General features: G+C 43.4%; 1 protein-coding gene across 2 annotated transcripts in view; it reads left to right on the top strand.

Moving 5' to 3' along the window:
• Positions 1-19,102, top strand: part of TRAF3 (TNF receptor associated factor 3) — a 189,488-nt gene extending 170,386 nt beyond the window's left edge. For both annotated transcript variants that reach the window (XM_030214988.1, XM_030214989.1), the window contains exons 9-11: positions 6,850-6,990; positions 14,811-14,979; positions 16,378-19,102. In XM_030214988.1, coding sequence (XP_030070848.1) covers positions 6,850-6,990; positions 14,811-14,979; positions 16,378-16,949 — 882 coding nt within the window. In that variant the 3' untranslated portion in view covers positions 16,950-19,102. The remainder of the gene's footprint in view (positions 1-6,849; positions 6,991-14,810; positions 14,980-16,377) is intronic.
• The last annotated feature ends 5,726 nt before the right edge of the window (positions 19,103-24,828 follow it).

Genomic DNA, 24,828 nt, shown 5'->3' with positions numbered 1-24,828 from the left:
ATAAGAAAGCCAATGGACTGCATTAGGTGCTTATAGCCCATTTAGTTATGGTTAAATGAGAGAGATCTGCATGAAACAAAATATTTATTTTTATTATTTTGACTTATGAAAACCACTTGGCCCTGAAGCATGCTCAAAATAGAACAATCCATTTGTACAAAAGAGATGAGGTGAATATGTGATTCCATGTGCCCCAATGAAAGGAGAGTTTAATTTTAATTGAATGTAATTTCACAGTATATTCCTTCCCAAGGTAGATTACAACAGTTAAGATGAACCCATTAGTAAACAGGATATCCTCACTGAAATTTGGCCATGTATTACTGCATTGTATAGAACAGTGTAGAAAAATGAGCACAAAATACAGACTTTATTAGTGCTGTTTTTACCAGCTACAATAATTTTTTAAGCAGTATTAGTCATATTCAATTTTATTTCATGATATTTATATCTACATATTGGAAGCTTTCAAATAAATTAAAAAGCTGTGAAATAAGTACAAAAAATCCCATTTTTCTTCTCTACCTTTTATGGCATTAGGCTGAAAAAGGGTGTGGGAGGGAGAAGAGAGAACGGAGATGCTGGACCAGAGGGGAGCGGGGCGCTGACTAATAGTTTGCAGGGTGGCACCAGAGAGCCTAGCACTGGCCCTGCCTACTCACATATTAAAATTTTAAATTTATTATTTGAATGGTACATGCAATTTGCACAAGTACTTGTGATTCATCCTTTTTGGCAATTTTATTGACCTTTAATCTCAACAGTGAGGATTTACAAGAACACTACCTGTGCACCTGTCTGCTTCATCCTCTCTTCCAGAGCTTATGAAGTCACTTTTGATACGTTCAGCATTGGATAGTCAGTGGGCTTGATGAGTCTTGGCAAACTTTCCATAACATCTCAACTCTTAGTACTTGGCAGTCAGCACAACTCCTGCGATGGGGATGCCTGTTTACCCCTTAGCCAGGGAATCGCTGACCACCACCACTTTTCACTTCCTTGTGGTCTTTGATCTGGCAACTTTGGAGATTTCCTCCTGTTAGCTCTCACCTCTTGTACTTCCAGGGCTCCATATCTGTTCAGGTAGAGTCATGGTATTGATCCTGCAGGGTCTTGTGATCTGTGTCCAGTTGTCCTCTTTCAGCACAGCTGCTTCTTCTTTTCTGCTGGAGATCTTTGATGCCTCATGAAGCATATCATCAATGTATCTCTTGTTATGGATCCTTCTCAACCTTGCAACCTCCTCTTTGTTCCTCTGCTTCTTTCATGAGGGCATCTTCGCACATGAAACCAATCACTCGCCTTGGATCATGCTTTTCTGTTTGGAAAGAGGCAGAAGCTGTAACTGGGGCCAGTGGCGTTCCGACCCTGGCTGACACCCGGGGCGAATCGCCGATGCGCGCCCCCCCCCCCCCCGGGCAAAATGACACCTCTCCCCTCCCCTCCCCCCCCCCCAGCGAAATGACACCCCCCCCCTGGGTGCACGCCGCAGGGGGGGGTGCCGAGGCACGCGCCTGTTGCCCTGTCTCCGAGTTCGCAATTCGCATGTGTTACTACTACTACTACTATTTAGCATTTCTATAGCGCTACAAGGCATACGCAGCGCTGCACAAACATAGAAGAAAGACAGTCCCTGCTCAAAGAGCTTACAATCTAATAGACAAAAAATAAAGTAATCAAATCAATTAATGTGAACGGGAAGGAAGAGAGGAGGGTAGGTGGAGGCGAGTGGTTATGAGTCAAAAGCAATGTTAAAGAGGTGGGCTTTTAGTCTAGATTTAAAGGTGGCCAAGGATGGGGCAAGATGTAGGGGCTCAGGAAGTTTATTCCAGGCGTAGGGTGCAGCGAGACAGAAGGCGCGAAGTCTGGAGTTGGCAGTAGTGGAGAAGGGAACATATAAGAAGGATTTATCCATGGAGCGGAGTGCACGGGAAGGGGTGTAGGGATGGACGAGTGTGGAGAGATACTGGGGAGCAGCAGAGTGAGTACATTTATAGGTTAGTAGAAGAAGTTTGAACAGGATGCGAAAACGGATAGGGAGCCAGTGAAGGGTCTTGAGGAGAGGGGTAGTATGAGTAAAGCGACCCTGGCGGAAGATGAGACGGGCAGCAGAGTTTTGAACTGACTGGAGAGGGGAGAGGTGACTAAGTGGGAGGCCAGCAAGAAGCAGATTGCAGTAGTCTAAACGAGAGGTGGCAAGGGTGTGGATGAGGGTTTTGGTAGAGGGCTCGGAAAGAAAGGAAGTAACCTGTTCCGGGGCAGACTCAGAGGGAGCAGTGAACACATGCGAGTTGTGAACTCGGAGACAGGGCAACAGGGCAACAGGCGCGCGCCACGGCACCCCCCCAGCGGCGTGCATCCGGGGCGGACCGCCCACACCGCCTCCCCCCCCTTTGTACGCCACTGACTGGGGCAACAATTTGGTGCGATGTTTCCCAGTCCTACCTCAGTTGCAACCCCTACCTTTTCCTCAGCTGTGTTATAAGTGAAAAGCATCAGCTAAACACTTTTATTTGAGATCTGATGACCTGTTCTTGTTCCCTGTATGTAGTCCTGCTTGCTTCCTCACTTGTTATTGGGAATGTAATGGTTTATCTTATCCTATCAAACCTCAGGAATCTATTTTTATATATGTGATGTTTGAATTCTAATCTGTTCTTTTTGTAGGCTAACATCAGAGGTTTGAGATTTTACTAAAGAAAGCCACTCCAGTATATTTAATTAGTCTCTTTTAACAGATAATAAAATCGTACTTATTTACTTCCTTGAATTCCATTTCAACCAATAGCAAACATGTCTATGTAATTAGTTGAGCTAATTGATGGGTGAGTCTATAAAGCAGGATTTTGAAAATAGGTGGGTGGGAGTTGGGGAGGAAAGGGAAGGAACCAACACCTCAGGGATTGCTGGGACTTCAAAGACTTTAATTAGGTCACCTATCCCATTGAAATGGAGGTGAGCAAGCAAGCAAACAAGCTCTGTTTAAACAAAAGTGCTTAGTTTACTTACCTTTTTTTTAAGCTAGAAAAAGCCAACATCTAACCCAGCAATATAAAATTACAATTAAAAAAAAAAAACAATCTTTTTAAAACTCAGGCAGAGGCACTTGATACAAAAAAGCCAAAAAACTTACCTCAGTCTGTAATGTTCTCTTGTCAAGACAGTGTCTTGGCCTTTCAGAAAGCAAAATTGCTAACTATAGTAGTTGTAGATTTTCTCTGACAGCAATAAATAAATTAAAAATTGAAATAGATAAAAGCTAGTGGAAAAGAAAGGTAAACAAGATAACTTTCAAATGCGTAATTCACACACAGATAATACAACATAGGACCATTAGACATCTAAAGAAACAACAATTTGGAAAAATAGCATCTGAAAAGAAATAAAAGTTTGGCGAAGAACTAAAATACAGATTCTCTCTCTCATACAGACTCATTTGGACAACACAAAAACATCAGAAGGATGTGGTGTTTGCATACAAATTCTTGAAGTAGAAGCTAGGTTTTTAGCTTTCATCTCAGCTTGAGTGTATGTGGCATTCAATTTAATTAGCTCCAAAATAATCTTCAGTGTATTTGTGACTAGCATTTTCTTGCCGTGTGGCTTTTAGTTACCAAACAAATTTTATTCGGTGGTGGACTTGCTAGACTGTTTTTGTTAGCTGATCTTGGTACATGATAATGAGCAAGAGAAAAGATAATTAGCTAGGAGTCGGGTTGCTTAGTAAGATTTCTCAACATACAGTCTACAAACCCTTGAATACATGAGCTCATTACAGGGAAGTCTACAAGACCCAAGAGAAGAAATGTCTTACAAGTATTGCCACACTGGGACAGACCAAAAGTCCATCAAGCCCAGCATCCTGTTTCCAACAGTGGCCAATCCAGGTCACAAATACCTGGCAAGATCCCAAAAAAGTTCAATACATTTTATGCAGCTTATCTCAGAAATAAAGCAGTGGATTTTCCCCAAGTCCAATTTAATAAAGGTCTATGGATTTTTCCTTTAGAAAGCCATCCAAACCTTTTTTTAAACCCCATTAAGCTAACCGCCTTTACCACATTCTTTGGCAACAAATTCCAGAGATTAATTACACGTTGAATGATGAAAAATCTCCAATTCGTTTTAAATTTACTACTTTGTAAGTTCATCGCATGCCTCCTAGACCTAGTATTTTTGGAAAGAGTAAACAAACGATTCACGCCTACCCGTTCCACTCCACTCTTATTATTTTATAGACCTCTATGATATCTCCCCTCAGTCATCTTTTCTCCAAGCTGAAGAGCCCTAGACGCTTCAGCCTTTCCTCATAGGGAAGTCGTCCCATCCCCTTTATCATTTTCATCGCCCTTCTCTATACCTTTTCTAATTCCACTGTATCTTTTTTTGAGATGCCGTGACCAGAATTGAACACAATATTCGAGGTGCGGTCGCACCATGTAGCTATAAAAGGACATCACAATGTCCTCATTTTTGTTTTTGTATGATGCTGTGTTTTATAGTGGTTGGCAAGATAACTGTTAATGCATATCCACATACGAAAGGAATATATTGTAGCTATTCAGGAGGTATTGTTGATGGAGTATTAAGTTGTGTGTGTGTTGGGGGCGGGGGGGACATATACCGTATTTTTCGGACTATAAGATGCACTTTTTTCCCCCCAAATTTGGGAGGAAAATGGGGGGTGCGTCTTATAGTCCGAAGGTAGCGAGGTCCGATTTCGGGATCGCCCTCCCCCCGAGTTCGGGATCGCCCTTCCCTACTCACGTCACGTGATGTTCCCTGGTGGTCTAGTGACGTTGGGGCAGGAAAGAGCAGCGCGCTGGGCAGGAAAGAGGGGGCTCTTTCCTGCCCCGACGTCACTAGACCACCAGAGAACATCGCGTGACGTGAGTAGGGGAGGGCGATCCCGAACTCGGACAAGATGCACCGGAGCACCTAGGTTTTAGAGGAGGGAAAAAGGAAAATTTTTTTTTTCCTATTGCCCTCCTCTAAAACCTAGGTGCGTCTTATGGTCCGGTGCGTCTTATAGTCCGAAAAATACGGTAGGTTGTATTTTCAAATCAGTGTTTATTCTTAGCTATGGAAATTCTGTCTGCACAAAAAGCAAGTGCTAGTGATTGCATATGTTTGCATCTGTGGCTTTTTTCAAAGTGAAAGTCCTCAGACTTTCACCCAGGACTGCTGAGAGACTGAGCCGGGGCAGGGCCGTGCCCCCCCCCCCCCCCCCCCCGAATCGTTGCCACTGCGGCCTTCCCCTCCAGGATCGCCGCTGCTGCCACCCCCTCCCCCTCCACAACTTCAAATACCTTGGCTGGCGGGAATCCTAAAGCCCCGCTAGCAGAAGAAGTCTTGCTCCAGTGCTGCTCTTCACTCTGCCGCAACTGCCTGCCTCGCCCCTGCTTTTTTTGTCTCATGTTGCACATGCTCAGTTTCAAAGCTGAGCATGCTCGGCCTGAGGAGAAAAGCAGCCACTTGGCAGGCAATGCGGCAAAGTGAAGAGTAGCGCTTGACGAAGACATCTTCTGCTGGTGGTAGGGTTACCATTTTTTGTCCCCCAAAAAGGAGGACACATGCCCCACCCCATCTCACACCCTCACCCCGCCCCCTGTCACACCCTTGCTCCGCCCCTGTCTCATTTTACCCTCCCCCTGTCACATACCTTGTTGCCCCCCTCCCCGTCACCCCCCCTCCCTTTACCTTACTACTGCCCTGGTGGTCTAGTGACCTCTTCGGGGCAGGAAAGAGCCCCCTCTTTCCTGCCCGGAGCGCTGCCCTGCATGCATCCTTCCTGTTGGTGATCTCGGCGCCAATTCAAAATGGCCGCCAAGAGTTGAAGTCTCGCGAGGTCACTTCAACTCTCAGCGGCCATTTTGAATCGGTGCCGAGGATCACCAACAGGAAGGATGCATGCAGGGCAGCGCTCCGGCCAGGAAAGAGAGGGCTATTTCCTGCCCCGAAGGCGGAAGAGGTCACTAGACCACCAGGGCACTAGTAAGTAAGGGGAGGGGAAGCTAGCAATCTGCCCGCCCAGTTGCCCGGACATGCCCTCAAAAAGAGGACATGTCCGGGTAAATCTGGACACATGGTAACCCTAGCTGGTGGGGCCTGGTGAGAACCCCCGCCAGCCAAACCAGAAGCCCTAGCCCAAAACCCTGCTGTGTCCGCTCCTCCCCAGCCTCCAAGGGAGGCCTTGCGCCGGAGTTTACTTCAGGAGCAGGAGGGGGAGAGAGACCCTGGTGCCGGTGCCAGGTCCATTTTGCCCTCCCCCCCCCCCCCCTTGACGGCCCTGCTTTCACTTTGAAAATTGGTGCAAGAACTGTGGGTTAAGTAGTATGTATGCAGTTTGCATGCAGGCAATTTGAAACTTGTCCCTGAAGAAAGAATAAGATAGCTTTAATTTGTTTTGGTGATATTTTGATAAGTATGGGGACGTCTTCTGACAAAGGCAGAGAAAAAAAAAAGCATGGCCCTGAACTAAGTAAATCAACAAAGTGCTGCAGCTAAAAATGGGTCTGCAGTCTTTATTATCCTGTAATTAATTTCAGAGCTGGCTATGACTGGCCTGTCAGATTTTATAGCAAATATAGAACCTATTTGTGAAAATAATGTACAATTTTAGCACATACAAAGAAAACTAAAAGGCCCATCCACTTCTGGGACTCAAAAGATGCCGTTTGGAGGTTCATCAGGTTTTTTTAACCAAAAGTTGAAGAAAAGTATGAAATTGAAAACAAGTGGAACCTTACTGTTACTGCACGGGGGGGCTGATAATTTGTAAATGAAAATGTTAAAACTTATGTACACCAGACAGGCAACACAAACAACTGCATATATTCTTATCTGCAGGTATCTATGCTCCAGAATGAAAGCTCTGAGAAAAACAAGAGTATACAAAGTTTGTACAATCAGATGTGCAGCTTTGAGGTAGAAATTGAACGACATAAGGAAATGCTGAGGAATAATGAATCCAAAATACTTCAGTTACAGGTAAGAACTAATTCAGAGTAGTACGCAGCATGTAGGCTCTACGGCAGTGATTTTATTAATTTAGGCTGAGTCATTTTCTGATGAAAACATCTCAGAAATATATTCAGAGAGAGAATGAATGCTATTTGTTTATCTTTACTACTACTATTTAGCATTTCTATAGCGCTACAAGGCGTACGCAGCGCTGCACAAACATAGAAGAAAGACAGTCCCTGCTCAAAGAGCTTACAATCTATTAGACAATCTAATATCTTTGCTAGTATGAGCATATCACATTGGAAGGATAGCAAACTGCTTAGATATCCATATTATTTTTTAAATTACATTTATTAAATTTACATCGTAACAATATAAGAAATGCATAAGCAATAAAAATGTACAAGAGAAAACAAAAACTTGCATCATTACTGCAAAAAAAACCCACATCCCCGAGACCCAGCTGTAGTCCCTAATAAGTAAGAAACTGAACCACATCCAATGCAAACAAAATATACAGTGGTGGAAATAAGTATTTGATCCCTTGCTGATTTTGTAAGTTTGCCCACTGACAAAGACATGAGCAGCCCATAATTGAAGGGTAGGTTATTGGTAACAGTGAGAGATAGCACATCACAAATTAAATCCGGAAAATCACATTGTGGAAAGTATATGAATTTATTTGCATTCTGCAGAGGGAAATAAGTATTTGATCCCCCACCAACCAGTAAGAGATCTGGCCCCTACAGACCAGGTAGATGCTCCACATCAACTCGTTACCTGCATGACAGACAGCTGTCGGCAATGGTCACCTGTATGAAAGACACCTGTCCACAGACTCAGTGAATCAGTCAGACTCTAACCTCTACAAAATGGCCAAGAGCAAGGAGCTGTCTAAGGATGTCAGGGACAAGATCATACACCTGCACAAGGCTGGAATGGGCTACAAAACCATCAGTAAGACGCTGGGCGAGAAGGAGACAACTGTTGGTGCCATAGTAAGAAAATGGAAGAAGTACAAAATGACTGTCAATCGACAAAGATCTGGGGCTCCACGCAAAATCTCACCTCGTGGGGTATCCTTGATCATGAGGAAGGTTAGAAATCAGCCTACAACTACAAGGGGGGAACTTGTCAATGATCTCAAGGCAGCTGGGACCACTGTCACCACGAAAACCATTGGTAACACATTACGACATAACGGATTGCAATCCTGCAGTGCCCGCAAGGTCCCCCTGCTCCGGAAGGCACATGTGACGGCCCGTCTGAAGTTTGCCAGTGAACACCTGGATGATGCCGAGAGTGATTGGGAGAAGGTGCTGTGGTCAGATGAGACAAAAATTGAGCTCTTTGGCATGAACTCAACTCGCCGTGTTTGGAGGAAGAGAAATGCTGCCTATGACCCAAAGAACACCGTCCCCACTGTCAAGCATGGAGGTGGAAATGTTATGTTTTGGGGGTGTTTCTCTGCTAAGGGCACAGGACTACTTCACCGCATCAATGGGAGAATGGATGGGGCCATGTACCGTACAATTCTGAGTGACAACCTCCTTCCCTCCGCCAGGGCCTTAAAAATGGGTCGTGGCTGGGTCTTCCAGCACGACAATGACCCAAAACATACAGCCAAGGCAACAAAGGAGTGGCTCAGGAAGAAGCACATTAGGGTCATGGAGTGGCCTAGCCAGTCACCAGACCTTAATCCCATTGAAAACTTATGGAGGGAGCTGAAGCTGCGAGTTGCCAAGCGACAGCCCAGAACTCTTAATGATTTAGAGATGATCTGCAAAGAGGAGTGGACCAAAATTCCTCCTGACATGTGTGCAAACCTCATCATCAACTACAGAAGACGTCTGACCGCTGTGCTTGCCAACAAGGGTTTTGCCACCAAGTATTAGGTCTTGTTTGCCAGAGGGATTAAATACTTATTTCCCTCTGCAGAATGCAAATAAATTCATATACTTTCCACAATGTGATTTTCCGGATTTAATTTGTGATGTGCTATCTCTCACTGTTACCAATAACCTACTCTTCAATTATGGGCTGCTCATGTCTTTGTCAGTGGGCAAACTTACAAAATCAGCAAGGGATCAAATACTTATTTCCACCACTGTATATCCTAAATAACCAACACAATAGCAATGAAATTATTTCACAGGTACAACCACTTTAGAGGACAGAAACCATTCTAGATGAGAAGGATCTAAAAATATACACGACTAGTAAAAAAAGCCGGTTTCTGACACAAATGAAATGGGCACTAGCAAGGTTTTCCTCGGCTCCCCTGCAGCCACCCATGTCCAGTGACCCTCCTCTCCCCCTGCAGCCACCCATGTCCAGCGAACCTCCTCTCCCCCTGTGCCCACTGCAGCCACCCATGTCCAGCGAACCTCCTCTCTCCCCTGCCCCCCTCCTGCCACCCATGTCCAGTGACCCCCTCTCTCCCCTGCCCCCCTCCAGCCACCCATGTCCAGCGATCCTTCTCTCTCCCCTGCCCCCTCCAGCCACCCATGTCCAGCGATCCTTCTCTCTCCCCTGGCCCCCTCCTGCCCCCCATGTCCAGTGACCCTCCTCTCTCCCCTGGCCCCCTCCTGCCCCCCATGTCCAGCGACCCTCCTCTCTCCCCTGCCCCCCCTCCAGCCACCCATGTCCAGCGACCCTCCTCTCTCCCCTGCCCCCCCTCCAGCCACCCATGTCCAGCAACCCTCCTCTGGAAATGGATCAGCTGTGAGGCATGTTTCCCCCCCCCCCCCCCCCCCCCCGGGTTCTGAAGTTGACATCATAATGGCTACGGTGATGTCAGCCTGATCTTCGGAGCCAAGCAGACCAACTCAGAATGAGCCACGGTCCCAGGCAGCAAGTCAGAACGTTGGAGGTGAGAATTATTATATAGGATTTGCTTTCATATGTAACTAGGCATTTGCAAGGAAATTTTAAAAAGAAATTGCCACCGGCGATCAAGACCTTGGCCTTAAGCTGGAGGAAAGCTTTATGTTACAACTTCGTTGGCTAGATACATCAGGAAAAACTAGAACGTTTTGCCCATAAAAGGGGAAATCTTTTTTTTTTTTTAAGTAAGCTTTCAAGTTTTCCAACTTTTTGTCAGTAGAAAGAAAAGACACCAATAAGGTAACACACTTCTCAATAACCTCATTTGATGATTCTAGAAATTTCAAGCTATCTGGAGAATTTAGATCGTCAAATTCGCCCTCCTGATTAACCAGTCTTGTAGCTCTAGGCAAACATTATATAGATTTTATATCAGCAATATCAAAAGCCATTTGTACCACTTCTTTCATGTACATTTTGAAGAGTTTCAACGGGGACAAGTTATGGGTGACAGGAAAATGTAAAAAATGTAAGTCACAAGCACTCATGGAATTCTCCAAATTTTCCATCTGCATATGGAGTACAAGACTATCTTTAAAAGCAGTAGCAACTGCTGCCTTACAAGACGCAACCTGCGATCCAAATTTCTCTAATTCCTTCTGCATAGGGTCTGTTAACTGCCATTTATTGCATTGTCTTTTTTATTAATTTTTTAAATTTTACTCTTGCTATTCTGGCTTCTACCTGATGTAAATGTTAGAATCAATTCACTCTATTTTATTTGGCATCACCTGCCCACAATCTAGCAAATTATTATAATTATGCTGACCATAAAGTATCATAGAGTGTTGCCAGTGTGTAACAACAATCAGTATTTGACAGAATTTAGATATAATCCTAAATTACCCAGTATCAATATTACCAGAAGCCCAATTGTTAACCTGTGCTTTAGCTTACCCATAGTTCTATGTCCTGTAATTTCTGAGACAGATTTCTAAAAACCAAATCTAGAATTAACATCCAAACACAATTGGGGTCCTTTTACTAAACCGCGGCAAAAAGTGGCCTGCAGTAGTGCGAGCGCGTCTTTTGGGCACACGCTGGGCCAGTTTTTGCCATGTCCTGGAAAAAGGGCTTTTTTTAAAAGGCAGGGGGTCGCTGGACATGGGTGGCTGGAGGGGGGGCAGGGGAGAGAGGAGGGTCGCTGGACATGGGTGGCTGCAGGGGGAGAGGAGAGTCGCTGGACATGGGTGTCAGAAACGGGCCTTTTTTACTAGTAGAAAATATTTTCGACCGCATATTTTCAATACGCACCAAATTCAGAACTACCGCCTGGGGCGTGCGTTAGCTGGGCAGTAATGCTGATTTGGTGCGCGCTGGATGCACACAGGGCCTTTACGCACCTTTTTTAAAAGGACCCCATTGTGATTATGGTGGCTAAAAACTAGTTTTTAAAAAATCTCAAAACATTCAGTACATCTGTAACATACTCATTGAAGTCAAGAACTTGCTCCCGAAGTTATGCACAAAGGGATGGAGCGTGCCCCTTTGGCATGCCGCTTGGGCAGAGACAGCAGGTTTCAGCTCGGCAGGTGTTGAAATGGTGAGGTCACATGGCTTCTACAGTACATGTGACACTCATGGCATGTCTCCATTTGAGAGAGGTTTAGTGTCAGGCTTTGGAGGGAATATAGAGGTCTCAGTCCCGCTCTATGAGAGTCATTTTTGTAGTGGATGATTTGGTCCAATCTGACCTTGGGACTTCCATTCCAAATTCCTCCTTCACCCAAGATGTTGACAATGGTTGCATCCAACCTGGGCTGCTGAGCCCATGTAGACGAGTTTCATACTCTGTGTCACTGGTCCACTCAGGAGACTTCCCTTCATATAAATCTCCTTGAGTTACAAGCCATTTGGAACTCTCTAAAGGCTTTCAAAGATTGGTTGTTCAGCCAAAACAGTTCTTGCTCAGACAGACAATTGGGGTGCAATGTATTACATCAACAAGCAGGGTGGCACAGTTTCATACATCTTGTGTCAGGAAGCAGTTGGAATGTGGCACTGGGCCCCTCTGCTCAAGGCATGGTACTCAGAGCCACATATCTGGCGGAGAGACAACAGCCTAGCAAACAGATTGAGCAAGGTAATGCAACTTCACGAGTGCTCTCTGAACATGAGTGTTGCCTGGCAAATCTCCTGAGTGTGAGACACCCCCTCAGTGCATCTTTTTGCCACTAACTCAATGACAGGTTCCTTAGTTTTGCTCCAGGCTTACATTACATGGCAATAATGGCCTAGTGGTTAGGGTGGTGGACTCTGGTCCTGGGGAACTGAGGAACTGAGTTCGATTCCCACTTCAGGCACAGGCAGCTCCTTGTGACTCTGGGCAAGTCACTTAACCCTCCATTGCCCCATGTAAGCCGCATCGAGCCTGCCATGAGTGGGAAAGCGCCGGGTACAAATGTAACAAAAATAAAATAGATACTATTGGAGATTCTACATGGAATGTTGCTACTATTGGAGATTCTACATGGAATGTTGCTATTCCACTAGCAACATTCCATGTAGAAGGCTGCGCAGGCTTCTGTTTCTGTGAGTCTGACGTCCTGCATGTACGTACGTGCAGGACGTCAGACTCACAGAAGCAGAAGCCTGCGCGACTACATTGGTGGAATAGCAACATTCCATGTAGAATCTCCAATAGTAGCAACAGTGGAGGAGTGGCCTAGTGGTTAGGGTGGTGGACTTTGGTCCTGGGGAATTGAGGAACTGAGTTCGATTCCCACTTCAGGCACAGGCAGCTCCTTGTGACTCTGGCCAAGTCACTTAACCCTCCATTGCCCCATGTAAGCCGCATTGAGCCTGCCATGAGTGGGAAAGCGCGGGGTACAAATGTAGGGCTCTATGCCTACAAAGTCTGTTTGAAAGTAACTATTTTTTTTTTCTTGCTGTGATTACTTGAATATTCCTATTTACATAAAGAGCAGAATTTTAAAAAGGACGTCCAACTCAGAATAAGGGTGTCTAATCTGTATGTCAGATATTGGATATCCATTTCTTACATATTTTCGAACAGGATCTGCTGACATACAGCCTGCTCTAAAATACATTAGAAATGGACGTCCAAGTGCTGGCTACGTCCAACATGAACATCCATTCTACAAACTGAAACATCCAAACTATAAATGGGGCAAAACAAGTTATATGAATGTCTGTGTGGCAGCAAAGGAACATCCATATTATGAAATGGCCACCCAGACATCCATATGGAGGCGTAACAGAATAGAATAGCCAGCTCAGAACCAGAACAGAGAGCTAGAGGTTGCAGGTTCAAAATACCACTGTAGCTGGCTGTAATTTTCTTTTTCATTTTTTTTTTTTTTTTAATTGTGAGCCCTCCAGGGACAGAAAAATTCTTACTGTGACTTCCCTTCCATTGGAGAATTGCTTAGTCAAAAGCACTTTTCTGTAATCTGGATGTATCGAGTACCAGGTCTAAATATAGATGCCCATCTTTTAGGACATGGATGTCCTTTCCCCTTCTGCAGTTGGAGGTGGACGTCAATCTTTTGGTCCCTCCCTAGTTCCACCCAGACCATGCCCCCCTTGCCATATGGGATGCACTACAGTTTTAGATGTCCATATTCTGGCTTTCTAAAATCAGGATTTGGACATCCATGCCTTATGGACACCTAAATGCCAGTTTTCAGACATCCAAAAACAGGAATAGAGCTTCTAAAATAACCACCAAAGTCTACCCATAAAATACAGTACATGCAGCAGAACCTATATATGGTTTATGATTTACTTTATTTGATGTAGTGCCTTTCCTTAATAACAAAGCGGTATACAATAGATATCCAACATGTGAAAGGAACACCAGTTATTTTGACAGAAAAGAGAGAAAAAAAGAGGTTGAACATTGAGAGGAGACATAAGGAGAGGGAGTCTGCGGAAACTTAGCCATCTATCCCCCCTTCAATCCGTTCAGAACTCTGCTGCACGTCTTATATTCCGCCTGAACCGATATACTCATATCACCCCTCTTCTCAGGTCACTTCACTGGCTTCCGATCAGATACCGCATACAGTTCAAGCTTCTCCTTCTTACCTACAAATGCACTCAGTCTGCAGCCCCTCATTACCTCTCTAACCTCATTTCCCCTTACGTTCCCGCCCGTAACTTCCGCTCACAGGACAAATCCCTCCTCTCAGTACCCTTCTCCACCACCACCAACTCCAGGCTCCGCTCATTCTGCCTCGCCTCACCCTATGCTTGGAATCAACTTCCTGAGCCCTTACGCCAAGCCCCCTCCCTACCCATCTTCAAATCCTTGCTCAAAGCCCACCTCTTCAATGTTGCTTTCGGCACCTAACCTTTATACCTTTCAGGAAATCTAGACTGCCCCTATTTGACTGACTGTACATTTGTCCTTTAGAATGTAAGCTCCTTTGAGCAGGGACTGTGCTTCTATGTTAAATTGTACAACACTGCGTAACCCTAGTAGCGCTTTAGAAATGTCAAGTAGTAGTAGTAGTCTGCGGAAACTAGTAAAGCTTGAGTGAGCCTTTGTCATCCGGCCACAGGCCAAAAGGGTTTTTTTTTGAAACAGGTAAGTTTTCAGCACTTCTCTTAATGATTGGGGAAGAGAGTTTCAGAGTAAAGATGCATTACAGAGAAAAACCTGACATACAATAGGGATCTGAAGAAGGTTGTCATTAATAGAGCCACAGCATTCTAGAAAGGAGGTAGTGATGAATGAGGGAAGAGAGGTAAGAAGGGTTATCGGTGTGTAATAGTTTGTTAGAGTGAGAATTTTAAATGAACATGAGGAGTAATTGGTTGCCAATGATGATGAATAAATAATGGTGTAATTCAGTCAAAAATGTGCCTTTTTGGTGTGCTATGAATGTCAGTTTGTCTATTTATGATGTTCACGCTATGTCTGTTTCTATTTTTCTGCTTTTTCTCATAGTCCTTGTTTTGTTAATTTTTTTCTTTTTTTTTTTTTTTAATAGAGAGTTATAGATGGCCAAGCTGACAAACTGAAAGAATTAGACAAAGAAATACGCTTTTTACGTCAGAATGGGGACGAGGCCGATAGTATGAAGAGCAGTATGGAATCTCTGCACACCAGAGTAGCACAGCTAGAAAGCATTAGTAAAAGCACATCTTCCCGGAACTCAGGTGAGTATAGATGTACATAGATGAAGCCACTTCTAGAAATATATAAGCTTTAGTGATGCTTATGATCTCCCGATGGGCTTAGAATCATCTTTGCTGTTATACTTTGAAAGGAGAGCCTGTACTAAAGTCTGATTTCTGGATTTGCCACAGCCCTGACCCTATAGTCTGACATTGAATGACCTAAGACCTTCATATGAGGTCATTAGGGTCTTCACTCCCCACTTAGCTCCCTAGACATCTGGTAACACTCATTTATGTGAGCCGAGAGTTGTCAGGAGCCGAGTTTGTATGAGATACTCAACTAGCTGCCCACTGAGAGTTGAAAATATTCTCTCTCTGGTACCACCAGACCCAGCTGGACCATGGAGCAGGGGCAAGCTTAACTTTCAAATGCCCTGAAATAGATCACCAGTCATATACTACAGTACCACAGCCGTATGCTAGTGTGCTTCTATCGTCTGACAATGAGCCCTGAGTTAAGTATAGGTATGAGGTTTTGTGCTGAGTCAGAGAGATGGTGTAACTGTGGTAAGGTGATGTGATGCTAAATCCCTGAGTAATTGCAAATGAAGGATTATCGCTCCAGATGCCAGCCCTGGCTCTCATTGAACTGGACGCTTCAAGGAAGCTTATTTGTTTGTGCATTAAGCAAGAAAGTACACTGGAAAGCCATTTTTGTTAAAAATCCTGTAAATAGAGTTTCCTTTTTTTCTCTGTTACAACCCGCCTCCGTCCATAGGCTGAAAACATATTTGAATTTGTTTTAATGTGATCATCTGTGAGAAGTCTAATAGTTGCATTTACTTGCCTATTATGACTTTTACAAAGGAATGTAGTGGCTGGATTGATTCTACCATAAATTTTTTTTAGAGGATAGAGTAACTCATTTGATGATGATCTGCAGCTATTTATGTGCAAAATAAGTAAATTTAAGAGAACAGGAATTTGTCTGAAGATTTAAATTAATCCACGCTTTATCCTGATTCAGTATGCTGCTGTTATAGTAACAGTAACAAACAGTGTCTCTCTTTGCACATAGGACTGTAGAAAGCTCGGGGCTGTTCTTTGGTACAATTTTGTTTTATTTATTTTTTATTAAAGAAATGGGAGCAAGTCACTTCTAAAAATGGCAGATAAATATTTTAACTTTCAAATAATAGGCCCACAAGGAGACCAGTTTTGTAACTGAATGTAGTTTATACTGTACACAGTATTAAAAAAAAACAACCTACCACTTGCTGCTGTGTATAATTATATGTTTTTGAAATCAAAGATCAGGTTTTTTTTTTTTTTTTCTTCCATGGGCTTGATTTTTTTTTTAATGTCATTTGCATAGAAAAAACATAAATATTTAGAGATTTGTAAAATTCATATCTGATTTTCTACATCTGTTATTAGGAGTGCTGGAAACACAGATAAACAGACACGATCAAATGCTCAGTGTTCACGATATCCGGCTAGCTGACATGGACCTCCGTTTCCAGGTCTTGGAAACAGCCAGTTACAATGGAGTACTGATCTGGAAAATACGTGACTATAAACGGAGGAAGCAAGAAGCAGTTCTTGGGAAGACTCTGTCTTTGTACAGTCAGCCATTTTATACTGGATACTTTGGTTATAAAATGTGCGCCAGAGTTTACCTTAATGGAGACGGGATGGGAAAAGGAACACATCTGTCACTGTTTTTTGTTATAATGCGTGGAGAATATGATGCCTTGCTTCCTTGGCCCTTTAAACAGAAAGTGAGTCTCATGTTAATGGACCAGGGACCTTCTCGTCGACATTTGGGAGATGCTTTCAAACCAGATCCGAACAGCAGTAGTTTCAAGAAACCTACTGGAGAAATGAACATTGCGTCTGGCTGTCCAGTCTTTGTGGCCCAAACTGTTCTTGAAAATGGAACGTACATTAAAGATGATACAATTTTTATTAAAGTTATAGTGGATACCTCAGATTTGCCAGACCCTTGATCCAAACTTGGGTTGGCATATTATACAGAATATAGCGTCAGCCCAGGTTTTTGTACCAGTCATTCTTCAGTGAAAGGTCCTAAAGCTCAAGGGAAGGACCTTTGTGGAACAGAAGTAAGGCCTGAAGGTATAACTCCATAGGGTCCACTGCAGAAAGTAGCAACATATTCAGAGTAAATATGCAGCATTACTGTGTATTTTCCAACAGAATAGGAGACGGGACAAACACTTGAGGTCTGAACCATGATATTCTCTTTTCAGTGATAAGTTGCCAAACGGGTTTTGATGGCAGTTTGTAATAGGCTGGTTAGATGACAGAGTAAAGATAACATTTGTTGAACAAACAGCCAAATTACTATTGTTCTTTCGAACAGCAGAAGTAAGACAATTTATATTGAATGAGAGGGAAGAAGGTAGGAGGGCGCTCAATGTGTTAATTACAAGAATGATGATCGGGGAACTTTGCGACCACCATACAACAATCTGTATGAAATACTAAAATTTCAGTCTTATCTCAAATACATTATTGTCACTATTTATAACCTCATCTAGTCTCTGTTATCACAGCTTATTTGTCAGAAGACCAGGAGAACATCATGATCAAATCCTTATGAAGGTCACCAAACCCAAACTAGTGGTTTACTTTTGATTTAAAACTCTACTAGCTATTGTTTCTTGAAGACGTTTTGTTTTTAAGATGGAGAATAGGCTAATATTTCTTAGCAGAAAGCTATGATATCACATAGTTGTTATCACTTGTGGTAAGAAAGGAAAGCTATTCAACCTGCTGTTATTTCTCTTTTGAAATGTAAGCCAACAATATACAGTATTTGTCGTAGTTAATGACACTATTACACAGTAACTAAGGGAAAAAACCTTCATCGATGCTGTGCATCATTATCAGAAGCCTAATTGTTTTCACCCTAAACTAGGGCATTTGTTGAACTTCGGAGTTCTGAATACAATAAGAATTTACATTTCTGGCCCATGCATCCATATGCCCCTGTTGCTAGCAGCATATAGCAATATATAACATCAGTTAATATATATGTTGTTTGTTTGTTTTGTATTTTAGGTGGGGGAAGCATGTCTGTTTAATTTTTGCTTGATGTATATCTCTCTTTATTAGTGATCACATCTTTTCTTCATCTTAAGGAATCAATCTGGTCAAATAGGTCCTTCTAAAAATAAGTGATTGTATGACATGAACAGGTTTCCTCAGTGACTTTCAGTCCACATCTACGTAGTCTAGTCACCACAACTTCATTTTAGTTTACCCAAGGAACATGAACAGTTTTCTGAAATCATGAGAACGTTTGTGTTTCCTGTCAAGCACTGTGAAACAATCATGGATGCCAAAATAAAATCACATCCTTCAAATCATTTTTCCATAGGTTACTATCGAGAAGGAAGTAAAATCATGTAAAAGCACGAGTCTTCCGTGGTAATTATTTGAAATATCTGCTCCGTCTTCGTCATATCTCCCCAGTAGTACACACTCTGTGCTCTAAAATCCCTTTTTTTCTGCTCCTTGATATCTGAAGAAAACAGTTTTGTTCCTTCAGCTTGGTTGGTTCTATAGGAGCTGTGATGAGCAAAAACATAAATTTGACTAATGAACTGGATTATAGTATGAAAGTCATGGAATTGAGCTTGTTCGGTATCTGGAAGTGACATGTTGCACTTTACCTAAGAAATATGGTCTCTATGTATCTGGCTTCGGGAATCCTTTCTTAAAAAGTTGTCCTTTTCTGTAACCTTTGATTCATATTAAAAGAAGTGTGTCAACGTAACAAATTCAACACTTGTCCATGTTAAGACACTTTCTTCCAGTTGTACAGTGCTATTAACAATACATGCTTTAGAAGTTCAGAATTACATGCATAGCACTTTACATCTAGGGGAAGGCATTCCTATGATGATGACTTTGACTATGATAAAGTATGGTGTTATTTGACTTGACCAGCTTGGATAATGTTTAATTCGGTATGGGGCCTAGTTACTAAGCTGTGTTAAACTGTTTAATATGGAAATTACTGTTAAGGTAGCAGTTAGCTGCACTTCTTTGAGGTGGTGGTAACTGCATTGTTTTACCTGCTGTGCAGTTAATGCGTTAATACACAGTAATATAATTTTTTTTCTGTGTTAACTACACCAATGACATAGACCTGCCATTTTGGGTGGGCCCACAGTTAACATTGGTGGGTCCTTCCAAAACTCCCCCCCCCCCCCTCTTGCATCTCTCCCCCCCCCTCTTGCATCTCTCTCCCCCCCCTTGCATCTCTCCCCCCCCCCTTACATCTCTCTCCCCCCCTTGCATCTCTCCCCACCCCCTTGCATCTCTCCCCACCCCCTTGCATCTCTCTCCCCCTTCTCCACCCGCAGCCCGACAAAACCCCCTCCCTCTGAACCCCTCCCCTGCTGTACCTCAGAACCGTTTCTGACAGCAGCAGCAGCAATTCATATCTGGTGCCTCTGGTACCCTGGAAGTCTTCCTTCTGCTGCATTCTGCCAGAGAGGAAGCAGAAAGTGAATTGCTGCTGTCACCTGCAACAGTTCTGAGGTAGAGCGAGGAAGGGGGATTCAGAGGAGGAGTGGCCGGGCAGGGTAGGGGCAGATGCTGGATGTGGGGTGGAGGAGAAGGGAGACAGGGGGAGTGAGGTGCCGCTGCTGAAGTGTTTTGGGAGACCTCATTGGCCAGTAGACAGAGTGGGCCTAGGCCCACCCATAGCTATGCCACTGAACTGCACAGCAAAATCCTGAAAACACAGAGGAGGTGCAGTTACGCTGTGTTGATACTGGTAAATACAGATAGCAAAAGAGAGGATTCAAGAGTACAGAAACAGCAAAAGAAAAAAGCACGAAAGAGGGCCTTCAAGACTGGAACAGTCGAGAGTCCTTTTATTCATAGAGATTCAACACGGGCCGTGTTTCGGTATAACAACGCCTGCTTCAGGGGTCCAAGTACCTCAGTGATCTTGAAGCAAATACAAAAAAAGGGGGGAGGTAAACTCCTTTAAACAGTGCTAACAAACTCAAATAGATGATATAAAAATGGAGTGGAGGAGTGGCCTAGTGGTTAGGGTGGTGGACTTTGGTCCTGGGGAACTGAGGAACTGAGTTCAATTCCCACTTCAGGCACAGGCAGCTCCTTGTGACTCTGGGCAAGTCGCTTAACCCTCCATTGCCCCATGTAAGCCGCATTGAGCCTGCCATGAGTGGGAAAGCGCGGGGTACAAATGTAACAAAAAAAAATCAAAAATAAATGCTGTAGTATATCTGTAAAGTCAAAACCTCTCCCACATGGTGGACAAATCCAACGTGAATACTGGCTGCACAGCACTGTTAACACTGAACACAGCCCGTGTCGGGTCTAGATGAATAAATGGACGCTTGATTGTTCCAGTCTTGAAGGCCCTGTTGTGCTTTTTTTTTTTTTTTTTCCTTTGGCTGGTATTGGTAAATACTGCATGGAAACTGCAAAACCTTAACACAGCTTAATAAATGAGGCCCCCTATATGTAGGGACATCAAAGAAGTTTGCAACGGAATACTTTTTTGAGGCAAAATTTGCACTCCCTAATTTTTTTGTTTTTACGTGTATTTTTTTTGTTGTTGTTGTTAAATGTTGAATAACAGAGCAAATAGATTTTCCTCCATTTGAGTTCAGGTCCCTGAAATCTTCCTTTCTTACAAACTCTTTTTCCACCAATTCTTTACCTGATTAAAAAAAAAAAAAATCCATACGTTTATGGGAATGATTTCATGATCTCACCGTATGCTGTGAATAATCCAAGGGCTGTATGGATCGACATCTGATTTTTTAAAGCTTCTGTACGTTGACTGTCCTGTGCCAAAATCTATTTCAGTTGCTTAAATATTCTCTGCACTGTAGCTGGTGGGGCTTAGACTTCAGGCTTTAACAGTCTTCTAAACTGATGAGAAGTTCTTGTATTAAAGGTGTTTCATATGAACCTCAAATGGACTGTTTTGTTTGGGGAGGGCTTTTTGTTTTGTTGTGACATTTGTCTTGAAGTAGGGATGTCCCTTAGTCATTGGCATTTTAGGTAATTACATGTGTGTCTGTCCCTTCCCTCTCCCCCCCCATCCCCCCCCCCCCCCAATCCCAACACACTGTTCTTCCCTGGTCAAGTAATGCCCCTTCAGCAATCTTGTGTTTTGAATCCTATATGGTTGGTTGGTTGGTTTTTATGCTGTTGTCTGCCATATGGCAGTCACTGGAGAAACTGGCATAGAGCCCCTTTCCCTTTTAGGGGTAAATGCTTTGCAGACTTTGACTCAAACGTGACATGCGGTTTGGCTCCTAAGGGGTTGCAGCCTTCCCTCCTCCATCCCCCACCACTCAGCCCTTGTGCCAGTCTTGTATGCATAATTTGGTTGCAGAACTTGCATATGGGAAGGGAAATTTTAGATTATTGGCCCATTTTTTTAGGTGGCTTACAGTATACTAGTAAAAAAAGGCCCGTTTCGGTATGAAAGGAAACGGGCGCTAGCAAGGTTTTCCTCCCCCCACCTCCCTCGCTCGCTCTCTCTCTCCCTCTGTCCCCTCCAAGTCCCACGGCCCCCTTTCCTCCCCTCCGATTTCCATGGCTTCCTCCCTCCCTCTGTCACTCTCCTTCACTCTGTCCTCCCTCCGAGTTCCAGTCCCCCTCCCCCCCCAAATCGCCAACCCCCCTCTCTCCCTCTCTTACCGGGGACCCGTCGGCAGCATTGAAGTGCGAGCAGGCTCAGCGTGTCTACTGCCTTTCCTTCCCTTCGCTCTGACTCTGGTCCCGCCCTTATTTCCTGTTTCTGGAAGGGCGGGACCAGAGTCCAGAGCGAAGAGAAGGGAAGGCAGCAGACTTGAAGGGATGTATGACGTCAGTGTTATCTACCGCACCTAGCAGACCACCTCCGAGGGAGCCACGGTCCCAGGCAGCGTCAGAACGTTGGAGGTGAGAATTATTATATAGGATATGGAATATATGTAGACATATTTAGGAGCCCCCCAGAAATGTTCCCTACCCTTGACAAACATGTACATCATTTGTATCTTTCTGTCCAGTACTAGCTGGGTGCTCATGTCTGCAAACTGTGATAAAATAAATGCACTCAGTTAGGAAACCTACCATTGCCAGCCTGTATCTTGTTTTGCTGGCACAATGGAGAAATTCCTGAAGCAAAATTTGCACTTGCTCATTTAAGTAGGTTACTTATTCAAAACAACTTTGTCCTGACGCCCGTAAATAGGTGTAGGTGGTACATGGATGGCAGTTTTGGAAAGTCTTTCTATATGCAAAACCTAAGATTTTTTACACACAGAAAGCCAGTATGCAAAACTTGTCATCATGCACAGAAGTATACACAGGGAACAATCCTATATGTACTTTTAGACATGTATGAAGTAGACCTACCCATATGTATTTATGCGTGCTCCAGGTTGTTAGTATAAGTAAAAGTATATTGCCTTCTAAAATTACCCTTTTTTATGCATATATCGTCCATACTCATTTATATAACTAGTTTTAAAATCACCTCCTTGGTGTATTAAAATTAGTGTGGAAAACCCAAATACCATTTAAGTATCGAGTGCTGTCAAATTCTGGAGTCCAAATTGTAGTATACCAATAACTTTTCATCTTATGCCTCCACTGAATGTAGTCTGTGAGGCTACCTTCATCCTAATCTCCTGGGTGAAGCCACTTGCAACGTAAGTGAAACTGCTTTATTTTTTTTTATTTTTATTTTATGAATTTGAAACTTAAAACAATACAACAATGGAAATATTCAGACATATGTTATACTGTGTTTCTTCATTACGTTACTAAACCTCGAATCCCAGTTCCTCTCGTCCCCCAACAAAATAACTTCCCACCCCTACCCGGAGAGTAACCTAGAGGCCAAATAAATTCTGGCCTCCCAAGAACTGCCTTTCTGAAAGGCTGCTTTTTAAGGTGCATTTTAATAAAGCTAGGGGGTCCCAAACTGTGGGTCAGAACTCCAAATGGGATACATCATCAGCGGATGGAGTCACAGAAACTGTGCTGCTCCCTCACAGTGACCTATGATCAGTAGTGGTAACCAGCATGGGCCTGTGAGTCAGTGAATGTTCCTAGGTTCCCCCCGCCCCCACCTCCTGTGTGGCCTTACTGTTAGACTGGAAAGCCGTGCAGAGTCCTGGTGTCTATGAGCCAACACCAAGGTGCAGGACTTGCTAAATGCTGCTACTGTTTCCACCACTGCTGCCTTCAAATTTGGGCTAAATGGGAAAGTGTTGTGTGTGTGTGTGTGTGTGTGTGTGTGTTGGGGGGTGGGGAAGAGGTCTGCTATTATATTTTCATCATTCAGAGTCACATGAATTGTTAAGTGTTAAAAATGGTGTCATATTGGATAAAGGTTTGGAAAATACTGGCCTAGGCAGAAACTCTTTCTAAATAGAACCCCAACATGTCATCCGAGTTAAAGAAAAGATGCCATATGTTTTTACTCTTAATTTAGGAAATAACTTATTTTGTAAAAAAAAAAAATATTTTTGTATGACGTATTTCTAAAAACCATAGTTTTCAGGATACGGATTTTAGATTTAATCACTTGCCTTTCCAAACCCAAGCTCAAGGTGAGTTACAAATTCAGGTACCGTAGGTATTTCCCCGCCCCAAAGGGCTTAGACTCTTAAGTTTGTGCTTAAGGCAATGGAGGGTGATGTGACTTGTTCAAGGTCAGCGGAAGAAGCAGGATTTGAACCCTGGCTTCCTGGGTTATCTTGCTGTAGGACCTCATGTGATGTTTGACTGAATTATTTTTGTGGCCTGAGATGAGCAATTGTGAGATTAGTATCAACGTTCTGAAATTACTTTTTTCTATTTTGAATGGATGCCTGTTAGTGTTGTGTTGCCATTTTCTGCGGGTTTTCTGCCAGCTATGCTTCCTAAAAGTCTGAACTCCATTTAGGATCCTGCTAACATATGAATTGGAATTATGCTATTGTACTTATATGACTTTGATATGACAACTTTTGGATTATGAGTAATCAGCAGATAAGCAGATCACTCAAGTTCAAAGTTTGATTTCATAATTTAAAGTCCCTTTACAGTGACTCTCCATACCTTGAACAATTGTGTACGTTGTAATTGCACAAGAAGTAATAATGGTTGGCTTCTTCCATGTACGATCAGTGTGGTGATTCACACCTGAAGAGATGTAGCTAACTGTATCGCACATCTTGTTATGCAGTTGACGTATGGTAGTGGTTTTTGTCTGTGTTAACTGCATGGTGCCCTCCCAAAACTCTTGGTAGCACCCTCAACAATTAAAGCAGAGGTTTTGCAATCAACAGTACATTAATCTTGGCAGTTGTCACGATTTGGCATTTGTTTATCTTCTGATAATCAGTTTCCCACCGATATAAAAGATCGGTTTAAAATACTGGCAGCATGGTCAGCCAGTGCTTCTCAACCCAGTCCTTGGGGCAAACCCAGCCGGTTCAGGTTTTCAGCATACCCACATGCACGAGAGATATTTGCATGCACTGCCTCCTTGGTATGCAAATCTCTCTCATGCATATTCATTGTGGATATCCTGAAAACCAGACTGGATTGGGTGTGCCTCAAGGACTGGGTTGAGAACGACTAATCAAGGGGGACAATTTTGCAGGATGCATATGTGCCTTTATAAAATAGGCACCCAGAAGCAGGCCCAGTAGCATTCAGATTCAAATAATGTGCACATGTACTCTCATGTGTACCTGCAAATTGTATGATATATTCACATACATCACAACTCTGCTTTCACAGTCCAAGTGATCCCAATGAGAACACCTACACACGGACCTCTTAAAAATGCATAAAAGTATCTGTGCATAATTTTATAAAAGGCCTTTA

Source organism: Microcaecilia unicolor, chromosome 9 (genome assembly GCF_901765095.1).
Source record: "Microcaecilia unicolor chromosome 9, aMicUni1.1, whole genome shotgun sequence".
Classification (NCBI taxonomy): Eukaryota; Metazoa; Chordata; class Amphibia; order Gymnophiona; family Siphonopidae; genus Microcaecilia; species Microcaecilia unicolor.
The sequence above is the reverse complement of the archived record's forward strand: the minus strand, read 5'-3'. Positions and strand labels throughout refer to the sequence as shown.